This window comes from Gambusia affinis, linkage group LG18 (genome assembly GCF_019740435.1).
Source record: "Gambusia affinis linkage group LG18, SWU_Gaff_1.0, whole genome shotgun sequence".
NCBI lineage: Eukaryota > Metazoa > Chordata > Actinopteri > Cyprinodontiformes > Poeciliidae > Gambusia > Gambusia affinis.
In genome coordinates, this window is record NC_057885.1 from 18,422,095 (window position 1) to 18,437,900 (window position 15,806).

The 15,806-nt window shown below is 36.8% G+C and overlaps 2 protein-coding genes and 1 long non-coding RNA gene across 3 annotated transcripts; 1 reads left to right on the forward strand and 2 right to left on the reverse strand.

The window, feature by feature from the left end:
- Positions 1-689: 689 nt before the first annotated feature.
- LOC122820178 lies at positions 690-7,151 on the reverse strand. Its single transcript, XM_044097389.1, has 9 exons — positions 7,024-7,151; positions 4,450-4,581; positions 4,277-4,360; positions 4,038-4,170; positions 3,892-3,954; positions 2,059-2,199; positions 1,085-1,178; positions 860-1,001; positions 690-776 (listed from the first exon to the last, which is right to left on the reverse strand). The coding sequence occupies exons 1-9, from the start codon at positions 7,045-7,047 to the stop codon at positions 747-749; spliced, it is 843 nt and encodes a 280-aa protein (XP_043953324.1). The 5' UTR covers positions 7,048-7,151; the 3' UTR covers positions 690-746.
- LOC122820179 lies at positions 5,824-8,522 on the forward strand. Its single transcript, XR_006368737.1, has 3 exons — positions 5,824-6,133; positions 7,814-7,917; positions 7,998-8,522. It is a non-coding gene; the product is annotated as an uncharacterized LOC122820179 (long non-coding RNA).
- A 68-nt stretch (positions 8,523-8,590) lies between these two features.
- Positions 8,591-14,422, reverse strand: nagk (N-acetylglucosamine kinase). The gene is made up of 10 exons (XM_044097388.1): positions 14,309-14,422; positions 13,875-13,959; positions 13,521-13,619; positions 13,293-13,434; positions 12,405-12,515; positions 12,222-12,334; positions 11,075-11,162; positions 10,886-10,983; positions 9,357-9,435; positions 8,591-9,270 (listed from the first exon to the last, which is right to left on the reverse strand). The coding sequence occupies exons 1-10, from the start codon at positions 14,335-14,337 to the stop codon at positions 9,065-9,067; spliced, it is 1,050 nt and encodes a 349-aa protein (XP_043953323.1). The 5' UTR covers positions 14,338-14,422; the 3' UTR covers positions 8,591-9,064.
- Positions 14,423-15,806: the final 1,384 nt, after the last annotated feature.

A 15,806-nucleotide genomic window follows, 5' to 3' on the forward strand; every position in this document is an offset into this window, starting at 1 on the left:
AAATCTAGTTATGTACACCTCTGAATTAAAAATATTACAATAAAATAAAGCATTTTCATAGTAGGTTTTCAGGCATTTAGCAAATATAAATAATTTTAGTAGTGCTAAGTAGCCTAAAACAAGCAAGGCTTAGTCTGACTTAATCTCTTACAGCCTAAGCGAGCCGAGGTCACATGGCAGCTGGACCCACCGGTGGGTCCGTCGGGTTCTAGAAGTTAACATAGGACAGTGAGAGAAAAAAGATGTCTGTATGTAAACTTCTAGTTTCAACTGTCTGCATTCAGGCTGGGTGTATAATTGCCACCCTGTGTGGTTTGAAGAAAATCCACAATAATTCGTTTTTGTTTTTTTAGAAACCATGTCCCTCAAAAGCAATGCTTCAAACAAATCAGATACTGTCACTTAAATCTCAAGCATCATTTTCCCTGAGTGGTAGTTCTACATTTACTTCACATTAAGACCTTCTCTAAACTAACACACCTCCTCTGGGTGGCCGGTGGGAGTTATGACTCACGCTCAGCTCCTGTGTCCTTGGGGAACGTGTTCGAGCCCAAACTAGCTCTGACCGTTGATGTGTTTTAGCAACAATTAGCTGCTGTGAAGCCTGAAAAGCGCAGGTGGTGCGATAAAGACCAAGCTCTTCGCACTGCGACTGATTTGTTATGTTTCAGACAAAAGACAAACAACTCTTCTTTTCATGAGCTGTGTATTGGGGGCTAAACTTTGTGACAAGGAGGAAGGTGACGTTAGCCGGGTTTGATCTTTGGCTGGAACCACTGGGTAAAGAAACATGGAGACGAGAAAAGAGATTAGAACATTACGGCAACGTCAGGAGAGGACCTGCGGCTTCAGTCCGTACCTTAGCAGAGTAGCTGTCCTGATACTCGGTCAGCGGAGGCCTCTTGATGGGGTGTGGCAGGCCGCCGCTCTGACAAATGTGAGGAGGGACAAGTTGCGCTCCACAGCAGCAACCTAAAGGATGCTCAGATTTACATCCACAGCTGGGAGATAAAACAGAGACAGAGTCAGAAAATAATGATTAAATTTTATATATATATAAAATAGTGTTGTGTATCTAACGTACTTGCCGCAGTAGTGGGATGATGAAGATTGAAGGGCGGGAGTGGGCTGACATATAGCTGGTTGGCTCACGGTGGTCAAGTTGCCCCCCGTGACTCCTGCATCCAATCACAGTTGAAAAGTTAAAAGTGAATTCCCAGTGCCTTGCAAAAGTTTGAGCACCCTTTGAACCGTTACATCTTTCCATGCCGCTACAAGCACACAAACTTCTACACAAAGTGGTGCAAAGCTGTGAAATTGAAGGGAAACCAAAATCTGAAAAGTGTGGCTTGGACTTGCATTCTGAGTCAACACTTTTAAGAATCTTTTATTTCTTTTCAATTGTTTGCAGTCAGTCTTCTGAGTTAGGTGTCTACCAATGTCACATGTCTACACACTGAAATTGTTGTTCATTCCTGTTTAACAACAGAGGAATCTATAGAGGGATTATCAGTCGATGTCAATTAATCTACTGTGCACTTCGCCTTCAGAACGCAGGCAAGAACACTTTATTCTAACTATGTAAACTAGTTACAGTTAGGCTAATAAAAATTATCAACAACTCGCAGTCAGCACAGATCACGTCTCTTCGCTGTCAGAGGTTTTTAGCACATGGATTCTGTACCTCATACAGCCTCCCGTTCAATCAGCTGCATTTTTAATGTGCTTGATGTTTAATTTATCACCTGCCTTGATGGATGCAAGGCAGGTGGACAAATTGTGACGAAACAAAGAAATAATTAGATTTTTCCTTTGTGCACTAAATATGAATTTCCCATTTTAAAAAATTAAGTATTTTAGAAAAAAAACTACATTATGATGCCCTCATTGCTCAATAAAACTTTGTTCTATGTCTATTTCTTCCAGTATTTCAGCTTAAATGTTTGCTTTTATTCTGCCCTGTCCAACCTTTAATCCCTACTTTTTTTCATGACATAGATTGGATCATTTTCAGCTGCAGCTTGTTGGGAAAAAAAAAAAAAGCAGCAGATGATGAACCTGTGGCGTGGTTCAGTGTGATGTAAGGAGCCGACCCCCGTGGAACGGTGCCCATGTGAGTCGGCGTGGCGGTCTTGTGCAGAAGCTGCAGGACATCCTCACACTTGATGGGACCTCTGTATGGTGATAAAACAATCACTCCTGCAGGAGCACAAGTAAGAGAATTAAACTTTATACATGAAAGATATCTTTTTCTGCATTCATTCCCTCAAGTAAGCATTAACTGCCCTGCAAAATGATTCACACCCCGTAAAATTCTTACATTTTGTCACATTATAGCCACAAACACCATAAATTCAAGCACACAGCCCTGTGGTGTGCCTCTGTTCAGGACCAGGGTGGATGATGTTCGGACTTCTATTCTCACCATCTGAGGCCGGTTGGTGAGAAAGTCCCCGATTCATAGTCACATTGATGCCGAAAGTTCCAGGTCGTGGAACATCACTATCAGCTTCTCAGGGAGGGGAAGTATTAAATGCTGAACTGAAGTCGACAAATAGCATCCTAATATCAGTGTCAAGATGCTGCAGGTGTGTCAGGGTTGTGTGTAGTACAGTGGAGACAGCGTCCTCTGTGGACTGGTTCCCTGATGTCTGGGGTTAGTGCAACTCATTTGAACCAGTCACAGCAGATTTTTTTGGAACCAGCACAATGATGGAGGACTTAAAGCAGACAAGGACAGTGGAAAACTGCAGGGATAGATCGAAAATCTTTTAACTTCACACCACAGGCATTATAAAGAGGACATGTGTGTATTATGTAAAGCCTAATATATGCTGTTATAAAACATGCTGTTTTATATAAACGTTTAAGCAGCATGTCCTATGTTTTCAACATGAACATTTGTTAAATAGTTCACTAGCAAACTAAATATTTAGTTAGCAAGTAGAATATCTAGTTTGAAAATGAAATGTTTAGTTTGGAAATTAAATAGTTTGTGACTAAATACTTTGTTAGAAAAATAAATGTTATTTTGGAACTAAATATTTAGCTCAGACCTAAACATTTAGGCTGGAATTAAATGTTAATTTTGCAAACTAAATATCTAGCTTGCAAACTACACAGTTAGCTTGAGAATTAAATATTTAGTTTGGAACTCGGACATTTATAAATTTATGAATAATGTGTTAATAAGGTTTAGAAATATGATTACCAAAATAAAACGTGAAAATTCAGTTTAGTTTTCAGCTTTATATGATTGCAACTTATGCCTCATTGCGCCGCCAAAGTCGAGCGAGCGACCGTTCCAAAATGGCGACTCTACGGCACATCAACGACAATATGGCAAAAAAAAGTTCCGTCTACTCTTTATTATGTCTAACATAACACTAACCTCCGCGGGGAGTGTTACGGAAATTCTTCAAAAAGTACTGATCATTGATGTCGTCTTAAGCTCGCAACAACAAAAATATTGCGGTTTAACCGACGAGCGGCTCGGTGTAAACGGAGCGTTATGGGTCGATCAGAATGGAGCAGAACATAATCATAACGTCCGTTGTAACTGGTGGGACAAAATTCTGCTATGAATGTACGAACAGCTAACTCTGATCCTTAATTTTCCTTAATTAAATACCAAGTTCTGTCCTGCTGTACTGCTTGAGCGTTTCAGCTGCCAATCCAGATAACAAAAAGACAAGAACAAGTTAATAAATAAAAAAGATAGCTGTAATCTTCGAGTCGCTTGCCCGTTAACCCCTCGCCTAGCGACCGTTAAGCAACCGAAACATAGTTAATACGTGCAATGTTTCAAGCGATATGAACAATATCGGCTTCTCTTTTGCTTTAAATTATCGTTTCATGAGCGCAAAACCACTGTGAAAAATGTGTCCTCACCCTCCTCGTAGTGAATGTCAGTGGCCCCACTTGGGTCCTCCATTTGCCGCTTCAACAGGCCAGCTGCCGTCAGGAAAAAACAGGTTAAATGTCAACAAGCACACTGGAGCTTCAACGTCCCTTTGCTTCAAAAAATGCCTCTTTACCCCTTTCCCCATAGACGTTGTGCCATGTAGCGTCATCCCTTAAACAGCCAGCATTTCTGATTTCATCAGAATAGGAAGTGGCTATGCCGGCGAGTGAAGGTATGAAGACTGGGAAAAGGGTAGTCGGAGGGTTCTGTAGGACCAGAGCAGAATATGAGTGTTTATTGCTGCTAGCAACGGAGAACTAGATGAACATGCATGGGTTACTACTGAAAGCATGCATGGATGTGCTGCCTTACCTGAGGCCCAACAAATGAGGTTTTGGTGTCGGGGGTTTTCATGTAGTAGTGTTGAAGCAACATAGCCGACGTATCACGTTCAGGCTGTAAAAACAGCCAAAGCACTAATGTAAAAAAAGTGACGCCATAAAAAAGAGAGAGATCTTTCTGTTTATCCGGGTGATCCAACCTACCATACGCATCATGTTTATTACCCCATTTTTACTGGGAGGCATGGGCTTCAGAAATGTTTTACGTTGGTGAAATGGTTTGAAGTCTGAATTGTAGGTGGTGGTAAATCTCTCTGAAGGGCTCACAGAAAGACCCTGAGTGGAAAACAGCAGGGATCTTAAAAAGCTGGAGTTTAACAACAAATGAACAGGTAGACGTAAAAACATGCAGGTCAGCAGATAAAGCTAATTGTTTAAGGAAATTTTATTCTTTAAAATACACCTTCGTAAGGTACAGAAATTATTAGAAGAGTACTAATTTCTGGGTAATAATTACACACAACTAATGTTGTGTCCATCTATTCATCTATACCTAATCATGGTGCTACAATTAATAAAGCTCAGCCAGTAGCTTGTTCTGGCTGAGAACAAGTTATTGATCTAGAAAGAAGTACTTAAATACCAAAAACGGCTACTTAAGAGTACTTAAAATGTATATTACTACTGCTGGCCTGGTGAAGATGTGTAAAAGGCCTTAACTTTAATTTATTTTTAATTCAGTGGCATAATTGTACATTAAAATAAATGTGTAATAGCCAATTTAAGCCACTTATCCAGAAAAAAACATAGAGAAATGTACAATAAATCACATATAATACTTAATTGCACTCCTGCCGTTCATACTATATTCAATCAATCCGCTTTTACCTAAAGGACAACACTTTCTGAATGGGGGTTTGTATTTATTTTGTTGTCTACTGAATCTATTTACTATATGTTTAATGTGTTTCACAGAATAACTGAAATAAATGTACTTTTAGTACAATTTTTATGCTTTGAATGTTACCAGTAACTTTGGAAAGATCCATTGTTCTATATACATTGTAGCTTAATTAGTTAGGTTATATATCTTTACATGCTTTAACAAATAAGGCAGAATAACCTTGTTTTCTTTAAATTATAACTTAGGATTTGTAGCAGGGGTTTCAAACAATTAATTTATGAGTCATATCAAGATCACAAATGTCAAAGATGCGGTTGTGGCAGAATGTGTTGCTAAAACTACCAATTAGCTAAGTTAAAATATTAATTAACTAAATAAATATTAATTAATGTGGCACTATACAAATCCATCCATCCATCCATTTTCTGTTCACCCTTGTCCCTAATGGGGTTGGGAGGGTTGCTGGTGCCCATCTCCAGCTACGTTCCGGGCGAGAGGCGGGCACTATACAAATACAAAATAAAATCTGATTTTATTTACTGATAAAATAGCATTTTATCAGCTGTTTTCTTGATGTTCTGTTTATGTGGCCTTTTAGAGTCTTGATGGCCACATAAATAGTTAATGGCGGGCTGATCTGGCCAGCAGGCCTTGAGTTTGACATGTGGTTCATAGTAGGGCTGTGCGATATGTCTGAAAAACGAATAGCAATATAAGTGTTTTAAAATCAGCAGTTATCATTAGTTATTGATACATATTTTTGTTTTAAATATCTGAAATACTGCCAATCTGGTGATGTGAGGTTTCCTATTTTATCCAGTTTCTTAAACTGCTGCTGCGCATATTACGCAACAGGTTGTTGCTAGGTAACCAGAGTGAGTTAGCTCATGCCACCAATCTAGTTTAGCTAGCGGTAAAATATAGAGCGCCCAAAGCGCTTGCTTTGTCTACATCCCCCAGAATGCTGTGCGGTTCTGGATCGGAGTTCAGTGAAGTTATTCAATATTCTATCAGACATATGTTCTATAGGCACTGATCATGTCTACAGCTCTATAGATTATTGATTTACTGTCCAGCCCTAGTTTACAGAGTTTATTGGTCATAGTGCGCACTATAGTGAAATATTGGTACTATGTATCTCTGTGTGAACTATAATTGGATGAATGTTTTTGTTTACTTTTTTGTAAAAGTGCATTTTTTGAGATAATTCTGTTAAAAAGAAGTTACTGTTTTGGTCTTTTTTGTTTGTTTTTTGAAAATTGCTACAACCCTTAAAAATTTGTAAAAATATATCTTAAATCTTTTATGTGAAGAAGCATAGAAGCAAAACCTTTGCTATTTAAAAAAATCCCAAAATAATACCCATAATTATAAAAACATGACGACAAAAAGCTCAGTAAACAAAACAGCCGTTGTTGTTCATTCAGTTAGCCTGTTAGCTAGCAGCGTCGCTGACAGGCTGCTCAACTTACTTCAGACTTATCGCAAAATAGCACTAAGAGGTAAATAAAAAAAGCCACACACACACAACAGGGGAATAAACTATACTGTTGGTAACTCACGGCGTTTACTATTTAATATTTAAATATCGTTTCTTTAAGTGTTCTCCGAGGAGTCTCTGCTGCCCCCACCAGGCGAAACACCAGTAACGCAGCCTTACAGATAAACTCAATTCCATCTGTAAAAAGCTTTGGATTTACATAAATTAGCTTTCTTTCTTTTTTAAATAAAATTTTTTTTTACCTCCTCAGATATGTTGATCTGTTTTTTTAGTGCCTATAGAATTTCCAGTTAGAAACAATGTTTTCTTTTTTCTCTTTAATAACTAATTCAAAGCATTCAATGGAAAAAAGCAAAACAAAAGGAGTATTTACCGCATAGCGAGCCCAAGGAAACATATTTGCTGCTTCCTCCTTGGCAGATTAATCCCTCGTCTCAGTTGCAGCTTCTCTGCCGGACAGCTCAGAGAAGTATGCCCATTACTTCTCTGGGCTGTTACTGTTTACATTTAAATGTAATTGTATTTTATCACACACTTGGTTCTATTTTTCCCCAAGGGTGGATAAATGAACTGAAAGAACTTTGATGAGTTTAAAGGATAACAAGAGTGATAGCCTAATCAAATACAGCATGCAATTTTCAAATGATTCTATTTATTAATGGGGGGGAAAAAAAAAATAAAAATCCCAAACGTGTGAAAAAGCAGTAGGCCCCTAAAATCTGCCACTCTTGGTGGCAACAGATGCCATCAAGTGTTTTAGTGGCAATGTGTTTTTCATATTTCTGTGGAGGAACTTTGGCCCACTTTCAGCTGCAGAACTATTTTAATAAAGGTACTTTGGTGGCCAGTGTTTGTTAAAGCTCATGCCACAGAAACTCAATTGGATTTAAGTCTCACTGTGAAAGAACCACTGCAAAACCTAATTTATTTTAGACACAGCAATGAGTCACTGTCTGACTCATTGCTGCATAACAAACAATTGCTTCAGGTTAAGGTCTCAAACTGATGAACAAACCTTTTCCCTAAAGGTTTTCCATTATCAAAGAGTAAATAATGTCAATAACAACAAGTACTGAAGCAGCAAAGGAACCTCATATTAAAAGCTTAGTTTTACACTAAGATATAGCACATCTTCCACAAACTTTTGTTTCATTAATCAACAGAACATTTCTCCAAGTCTTGAGGATCATCAATAAGCCCATTGGTTCATCGGCTATACCTGCTCCAGGGTCACAATGGAATAGTGCCAATCTCCAGCAATCATCAGGTGAGAATTGGGGTAAAGAATGGATAGAAATAAATTCTAGAAAATGACATTGGTCTTTGTGTTGTCTTTAATCAACATAGGTACTTGGCCACGGATGCCATTGTTGCCCAATTTCTCTATTGCTATTACAGTCATGAACAGACCATTTCTGAGGTAGGTGAGGCCTGCTGTGCTGTAGATGTTGCTCTAGGTCATAGTACTAACTCCTGGGATGAGTTGTTGATGCCCTCTTGGAGTAATTTTGGTAGTTTAACCACTCTTGGGAAGGCTTTTGCAACATTTTCTGCAATGGTAGATGCAGATAACTTTGTTATTCACTTTTTTGGTATTTACTACATCAGGGAATGTTGCAAGTTTCATGTTTCTTAGTGCAAAAAACCCCTATATTTAATAAAGAAGATGCAATATGGTACACTGATGAAACTAAACATTAACCAAGTGCCTCAAACCACATTTTTAGAAGTTATTGTTGATGAGAAACTAACTTGGAAACAACATACTAGTATGTAGAAATATAGTAAAATCAATTAATTATATACTTCTAATACCACATTAGAAGTAGATAACTTTTATTATAAAAATATAAAATTAACTGTATGGATAAGAGAAAATCAACAAGTCAAACTTGAGCTTCCTCTTTAAAAACAACAAAAATTGCAGCTTGTATAATCAATCGTTTTCATTCATATTTATTGCAAATTTGCTTTCATAAGAACTGTATAAAGATTATGAATCAATGTGAAGTTTTATACAAAGTTAATAGCACCTGTTTTTGCCTGGTGACTTCATGTGTTGATTATGTGAAATCTAATTGTTTTTAATTGCTGAACCTAGAGGGCAGAATTTCTCTCTACATTTCTGCACTCAAACCGTCTGTAAAATCACCAACACTGTTATTATAAAGCCATAGTGCAAATGAATCATCAAAAGTAAAAAGACAAGTTTGACAGTTCAGTAAAAAAATATTTCAGCTGTTGCTACAGAACAGCTGAAAGTAAAAAAGATTCACGTATTTTTAAATCTTTTCATTTGTGGGTTGGATCTTGTGAAATCATGTGCAAGTCCAATCTCACCCAAACCTGATTTAAAGTCACTGTGATTGGAAAAAGAGGAATGAACTGTAGAAATCATAAAGTGCCCTTTGGTGTCACTGGCTGCTGCTGCTGAAGAAGTGTTGAAAGGAGATTTTAGCGTTGGCATCATAATCCATGCTGATGGAGAAGCCGAAACGCTGAGCGCCGAGACTGGCCCCTCCGAGGGCCGACGACTGCTGCAAAATCAGGAGGCTGTAGCCACGGAAACGACCCTTCAACTTCTCAGACGACGCTGCCTTTTCCAAAACCTCCGTGAACCCTGAAGAGAAACAGACGAGGGCAGGAAGTAAAACTAAAACGGTAATGATTCAGAGGAAATGTTGAAAAGTTTTCTGAGTTTCTGACCTGGCTTCAGCAGAGACCAGCTCTTCCAGACGGAGCCCACGCACAGGATGGGCAGGCCCAGTTCACCGCTCAGTAAAGGCTTGGAGGAAAGGAAGGAAGAAGAGAAATATTCATGCCTTAATAACATACAGTACTGTACAGAAACTGTTTACATCTCTTAAACTTTTCCACATTTTAAACACAAACCTCAGCGTATTTAACTGGGATTTTATGTGAGATATGAACAACAAGCAGTGCATGATTGTGATATATAATTTTCAAAATACTCTAATTACATCTCTTCTGACTGCACTCCAATAACAGAAGTATTTTTGGTCTGGTATCCAGTACAAATATCTTAGAAAACTTGAAATAAAATAAAACTAACTTACAAGTAACTTTTTAGCAAGAAATCAGAGCATGTTTTGATTAAGCAATTTCTTAATATTGAAAAAAAAACAAACATTTCCACTGGCAGATTAATTTACTTATAACAAGACTTTTCCATGTTACTTTTAATCAATATTAAGGAATTATTTACTTAAAACAAGTTCCTACATCTTCAATGTTCAACTTTTTAAATTCAAATTTCCTTATTTGGTGGTTTTGAGTAAATTTTTTTGGTGTAAATTTTGCTTTTTTTTTCTCTGACTACAATGACTAATACGCTGTCAAATGCATGTTACCAGATTATAGCAAAAAAAAAAAACAACAAAAAATCAAACAAACCACTAACTTCCACCTGCAGTCCCTGGTCAGGTTGATGTAATCAAGTATAATTAACAGATTATAAATTGGTGAATAGCAAGTTTAGTAATTAATTACCTGTCTGATAAGTCATTATTCAAATCTCACTAAATCCAAGTAAACCAAACTTCAAACCAACAGAATTTATAAAACAATAATTTTGCCTTCATCAATAATTAGTGCAAATCTGCATATTTAACATTTTATAACTAGAACATGTTGTAGTTCCATTTGGCAAACTATTCCAACTTGCTCTTGTAGTGAAAAAAGAGAAGGTAATTTTATTAAAAGTAGTCCTACATTTTAGGACTGCCGTCACCTCTAGAGGGCGCCCTTGTGACTCTAGTCATGATCTCAGAAAAACTTTGTAAAGGTGGAACAACAATGTCATCAAGAATCTTATAAACTAAACAAATATTTGCATAAAGTATCAGATTATCAAAGCTTAAAAAATCCTATTTAGAAAAAAAATATTGACAGTGATGATATTGTCTAAATGTCTTCTCGTGAATCTTGTTTATGGATTCAAGAGGTTTTTCCCTGTAGAATAACTATAGTATTTAATAATTTGTTGACTCCTATAGGTGATTGGTTGCTCTGGATTTTTGGATTACAAATAAACTTTTTCAGATTTTCATTGGTGAAAAATAAAAGTAAACATGCATTCTTTTCCTTTCACTTCACAATATGCACTACTATCACACAAACCCAATGAAAGGCACTGAGGTTTGAGCTTGTTATATGAATGGTTGCATAACTCTGTATATCTGATGTGATACTGATATATACATGCTGCTGGCTACCTCTTGTGCTGCAGGCAGGACTGCAGCAACGTGTTTAGCCAGGACTCTGCCTGCCTCGGCAAACACATGCTGACATAGAGCATCTCCAGCTTCTGCACCTTAGATGGAAAGATAAATATTTTTCATCTTTACCTGCTTCTATCAAAGAAAAGAACAAAACAAAACAAAAGAGACTGATGTGCTGAGTACCTTCAGCCAGCTTCAAGCAGAAGCCAGCAAAGAATGATTTCTGGAAGTTTCTGTACAGATGTGGCAGCATGCCCATCAGATCTGACACCTGTCATGAAGAATGATGCTTTATTCACTACAGTCTCATTTACGCAAGTCGTGTAGGAACTTTTTTGCGTGAGGACAAAAATGGTTAAGTTAAAAGTACATAGCGTTACAAAAATTTTATATCTATTTTAGAACATTTAAAAAAAATTTTTTTAATAAACGCCGTGAGTTTATTTTATCTGCTCAATAATAAAACAAAAAATTACAATTCTATTAGAATCGAAATAGGAATAAAAAGCAGTTAATTACTGCAGATAAATTACATAATTAGAGACTAAAGCTGGACGATATGGCTGAAAAATGTATCATAATAGAAACGTTATATATCAGTTGTTATCTATAATTATGAATTTATCTTTTGGTTTAAGTATCTGAAAGAATACGAAACTAGTATTGCGACCTTTCCTGTTTTAGCCACAGATTTTACTCTATGTTGTTGGTTTTTATTTGCAAGCAGTTATGAAGCATGGTGGAGAAACCTTAAACTGCTGCTGCACAAGTTACTCAGCAGTTTGTTGCTAGGTAACCACAAGTTACTCAAAAAGTTGTTGCTAGGTAACCAAAGAGTTAGTTAATGCCACCAACCTTTCTTAGCTAACCTTTAGAGGTTAGCTTTCCTCTGCCTAAATCTCCCAGAATGCTGTGCATTTCTAAATCTGAGTTCACTGAAATTATTGAATGTTCTATTAAATGTATTATCTATTCATATTGATCATGTGTCTATCATAATATATCGTTATTGATTTACTGTCCAGCCATAAGACAGGATCACGGTTTCTAAATTTTGCGGGTGGGTTGTTTTCCTATTTGGGCTGCAAGATTTGCTTTTGAGTATAAGCAGGTCAATAATTGTGCTTCTAGTTATTCCAAAAGTAAGATGAATGCAAAAAACAGCAAATTAATAAACGGGAATCTATTTTTTTACACCAATAATTTTTTTTGGAAAGATATTAATCTACAAAAGATGAAAAAGTGTTCATCAACATCAGCCAGCTATGCTTGCAGGCCACATTTTGGACACCCCTTTTCAAAGCAAACACAACTTCTGGATGTGTCTGACCTGGAAGTACTCCTCCATGGCTTTCCTAACATGTGTGACGTCATGCGGTGGCGCCACCAGGTTGTCTTTAGCATCAAACACCGTCTTCACAGCCGAATGAGCGATCCAGAACGCTGAAACACAAAAGCTATATGAGTTTGTGCTGCAACGACGAAAAGCTAGACATTGACGTTTTATATCTACCTGATCCTTCATCTCCCATCAGGTGACCCCAGCCTCCACAGCCGACATGGGAGCCGTCAGGGTTGACCAGCTTGCAGTTGGAGCCAGTCCCGGATATAAGAACTACGCCTCCTGGTGAGAAAACACACAGAAGACTGTGTTAGATAACAGAAGGCCATAAAGGAAAGGAGATGGCACTCCTAGGTAGACACACCTGAAAGGGTAAAGTACCAGTCGTTAACAGAAAACTGAGAGGAGCTTTGACGCAAGAACAAAATCATTAACAAAAGCAATGATGAAACTAAAAATGTAACCTATAAAATCCAACTAATGTTCTTAATTGTAATTCTTAAAAATAAACAAAAACTGTACAATTATCAGTTAATTTTAATTACATGTAAGTTAAAATGCAGAAGATAACTGCATTAACCGCACTATTGTGTTTATGGAAATGAGGATATTCAGTTAGTGATTATTTATCATATCTTTTTTTTGGTATGAGAGGCAGCATGTCACATCAATCGTACATCCACAAACACAAATACAGCTCTTGAAAAATATTTCCATTTGCAATGCGCTTCTTTTGGACTTTTGCACACACAAACTGCATTGAATCATATTTTAAAATTTATTTACATTTACGAATACATTCATTGAACCAAAAAAAAAAGAAAATTCAACAATAAACAGTTTTGGGTGGTTTTAGACACCAATAACTGGAATTTATTATCACGACAAATCAAAATTGTTATCATAATAGTAAATATATCACGACAAATTATAAACGATATGACATACGTTGTTTAATGTGCGACAACCTCCAGTCCAGTATCTTATTACGCACCCAAAATGTATAAGATTTTGATTTTATTAAGCAATTTAAACACCAAATTAAAATTAAAAGCTTACCTTGTTCACTTGCCGTTGCCATGGCACCAATGGCGTCTGTGGTGATAAAGTAATGCTCGCTGAGATTTGGAAACCGCTCCTTCATCGCAGCAATCAGCTTGTCGATGGCATCTTTCTGCTCACCCCCACTCAGAGACATACCCTTCACAAAAAGATAAGGAATTATAGTTTCAACCTGAAATCATGACAGCAAGCAGGAATCTGTTTTTAAGGAGCTGTTTGACTGACCAGACAGCGTAGTGAAGTCTTTGGATCCAGTCCTGCGGTGATCTTTGCTTTATGGACCATTTCATTGATGGTTTCAAGACATTTATCCACTCCGATCAACTATGTTAGACACAAAAACACAAGTTGATAGCACAGGGAATACACAGTAAACATAAAAAGAAATTAAATCTACATTAACTGCAACTATATATGAGCTTAAGTCTTTACTACTACTACTACTACTACTACTAATAATAATAATAATAAGTGAGAGATTCAATTGTTTCAACTAGAACTGAAAGATGGTGCACTTTCTATCCCTTTAGGGTTGTAAACTGTCTCACCCTGACTTTTATCTACACTTGTGCAGCTCACCCAGTGGTTGGTGCAGGGTCCCACTGCCTCTCCCAGCACCTTCCCATCTCCTGACAGCAGCACAGCCCTGGAGTGAGTCCCTCCGCTGGATGAAAAAAAGAAAAGAAACAAAAATGCAGGAATAAGTTAAGACATTATTAACAACTAACATAAATACCTCAGTGAGACAGGAAGGGTGAAAGAACGCAACATGTAACACGTTTCTATGCATTTTCATGAGCAATCATTCATTTGAAGGCAACCTATGCACGGGGGACGAGATGATCACGAGATTTACGCTTCCGTGTTCAAAAAAAACATCTAAGATTAGCCTTAATTTATACATGACAGCCCTCAAGACATAAATGAACATACAAAATTCAAACAAACTCAGAGATGCATGCCATAACACTATAACTTAAACGGCTTTAGTAGATATTTCCACTCTTTCTTACCCTTCTATTCCACCGTACACCGATGCCATGTTTCTATTTGGGTCCCTGTAGTCGGCAGAAATCTCGCGAGATCCAGTTACACTTGCAATATTGCATCTTAATCACTAGATGGCAGCGTTGTGCTATCTTGTGCCTGCTGAAAGTTTTACGTGCAAAAAATAAAGAAAAAAAAATTATAATTTTGAGTTCATTTATAAAAATTTTTAATAATAAAAACTTTTATTCTAGTTGTTTCTTCATATTATTACTACTACAATTGCTACAAGTTTATACTCACTGTTATTGATCTAATTATTTGTATGTTGCTGTATTTATCTGTAAAATACCAACAAAAACAACAATAGTAGAAGTAGTAGTTATATGTTTAGACACAATGTCTTTCTTTAAGATGAATAAGCTTGTAATAGAGATATCAATTAAAAATGTGAAAAAAATGCACAAAATCCACAATTTACTATAAATGTATATAAAATTTCTCTTCAGAATACAAAAGGTCACACAAATAAATCCTAAAATGCACAAAGTACACAGCCATTCACAAACAAATACAACAATGAGGGAAGAGTCATCACTGATCATATAGACCTTCTTATGCTTATATATTATTTCTGGTGAGAGTGAGCTGCTTTATTCCAGAATGATTTTGACCTGATTGATCACCTAATTTAGTCTGTTAAGATGCTTCACGGAAATAAAATGTTGTATTAAAGGAGAGGAAACTCAATATATTATTGATATATATATTGTTAATCACTTAAACTTTTCAACTTTCTCAAATCAAAAAATCACCTTCTTGACTTTTTATAACCAGAATCTGCATGGAACTGGAAATATATTTTTTTTAATGTTTAAGTGTACCAAGGCGTTTAAAACCAATAATCTCCACTTCCTGACCCTTTATTAGCAAAAGTGTAGCGTTGCACTATCTTCCAACCTCTCTTTCAGATACTTTATTGCTATATACACTGACCTTGTCATTTGATAATTTCACAGCAAAGCGATTGAGTTTATCTTTTGTTGGTTAAGTTATTGCAAAATTAAACTGCAACAAAAAACAAAACAAAAAAACAGAATAAGACATTTTGGCCTCAAATTGAGACTGGGACTCATTGTTCAAGAATCCTTATCCAGTGTCAGAATAATGTCAATAAGATTTATCACCACTGGAGACACAGCACGGCTACTCTGCAAGCCAACAGGAACAGGAGGCATCTGCAACATATTAATTTAGCTGGGCAGCTCCACTTGCCAACACACACTGCTTAATTTAAAATTCCTGCAATTTTTCTGAAGTGAAAACGTATTTATTTTGGCACCAACAGCAGGTCTACAGAAAAAGGGGAACGGATTATTATGCAAAAAGGGGAAAAAAAAACTTTAAGCTTTCTGTAACATTTATACCCTGCTGGTAATTTTCCATCATCATCGGATGTAAGTAAGAGTTTTCGAGGTTCGTTTCGACACAAATAGAAAGCAAAAGAAACAGAGATAATTAGAG

Coding starts and splice junctions, on each gene's coding strand:
- LOC122820178 (XM_044097389.1), bottom strand. CDS start 7,047: ATGTTTCCTTGGGCTCGCTATGCG. Junction 2,200..3,891: donor TGACATTCACTACGAGGAGG/GTGAGGACACAT, acceptor GTGCTCCTGCAG/GAGTGATTGTTTTATCACCA. Junction 777..859: donor AGGACAGCTACTCTGCTAAG/GTACGGACTGAA, acceptor TTCTTTACCCAG/TGGTTCCAGCCAAAGATCAA.
- nagk (XM_044097388.1), bottom strand. CDS start 14,337: ATGGCATCGGTGTACGGTGGAATAGAAGG. Junction 11,163..12,221: donor CCATGGAGGAGTACTTCCAG/GTCAGACACATC, acceptor TCTTCATGACAG/GTGTCAGATCTGATGGGCAT. Junction 9,271..9,356: donor CTGGTCTCTGCTGAAGCCAG/GTCAGAAACTCA, acceptor GTTTCTCTTCAG/GGTTCACGGAGGTTTTGGAA.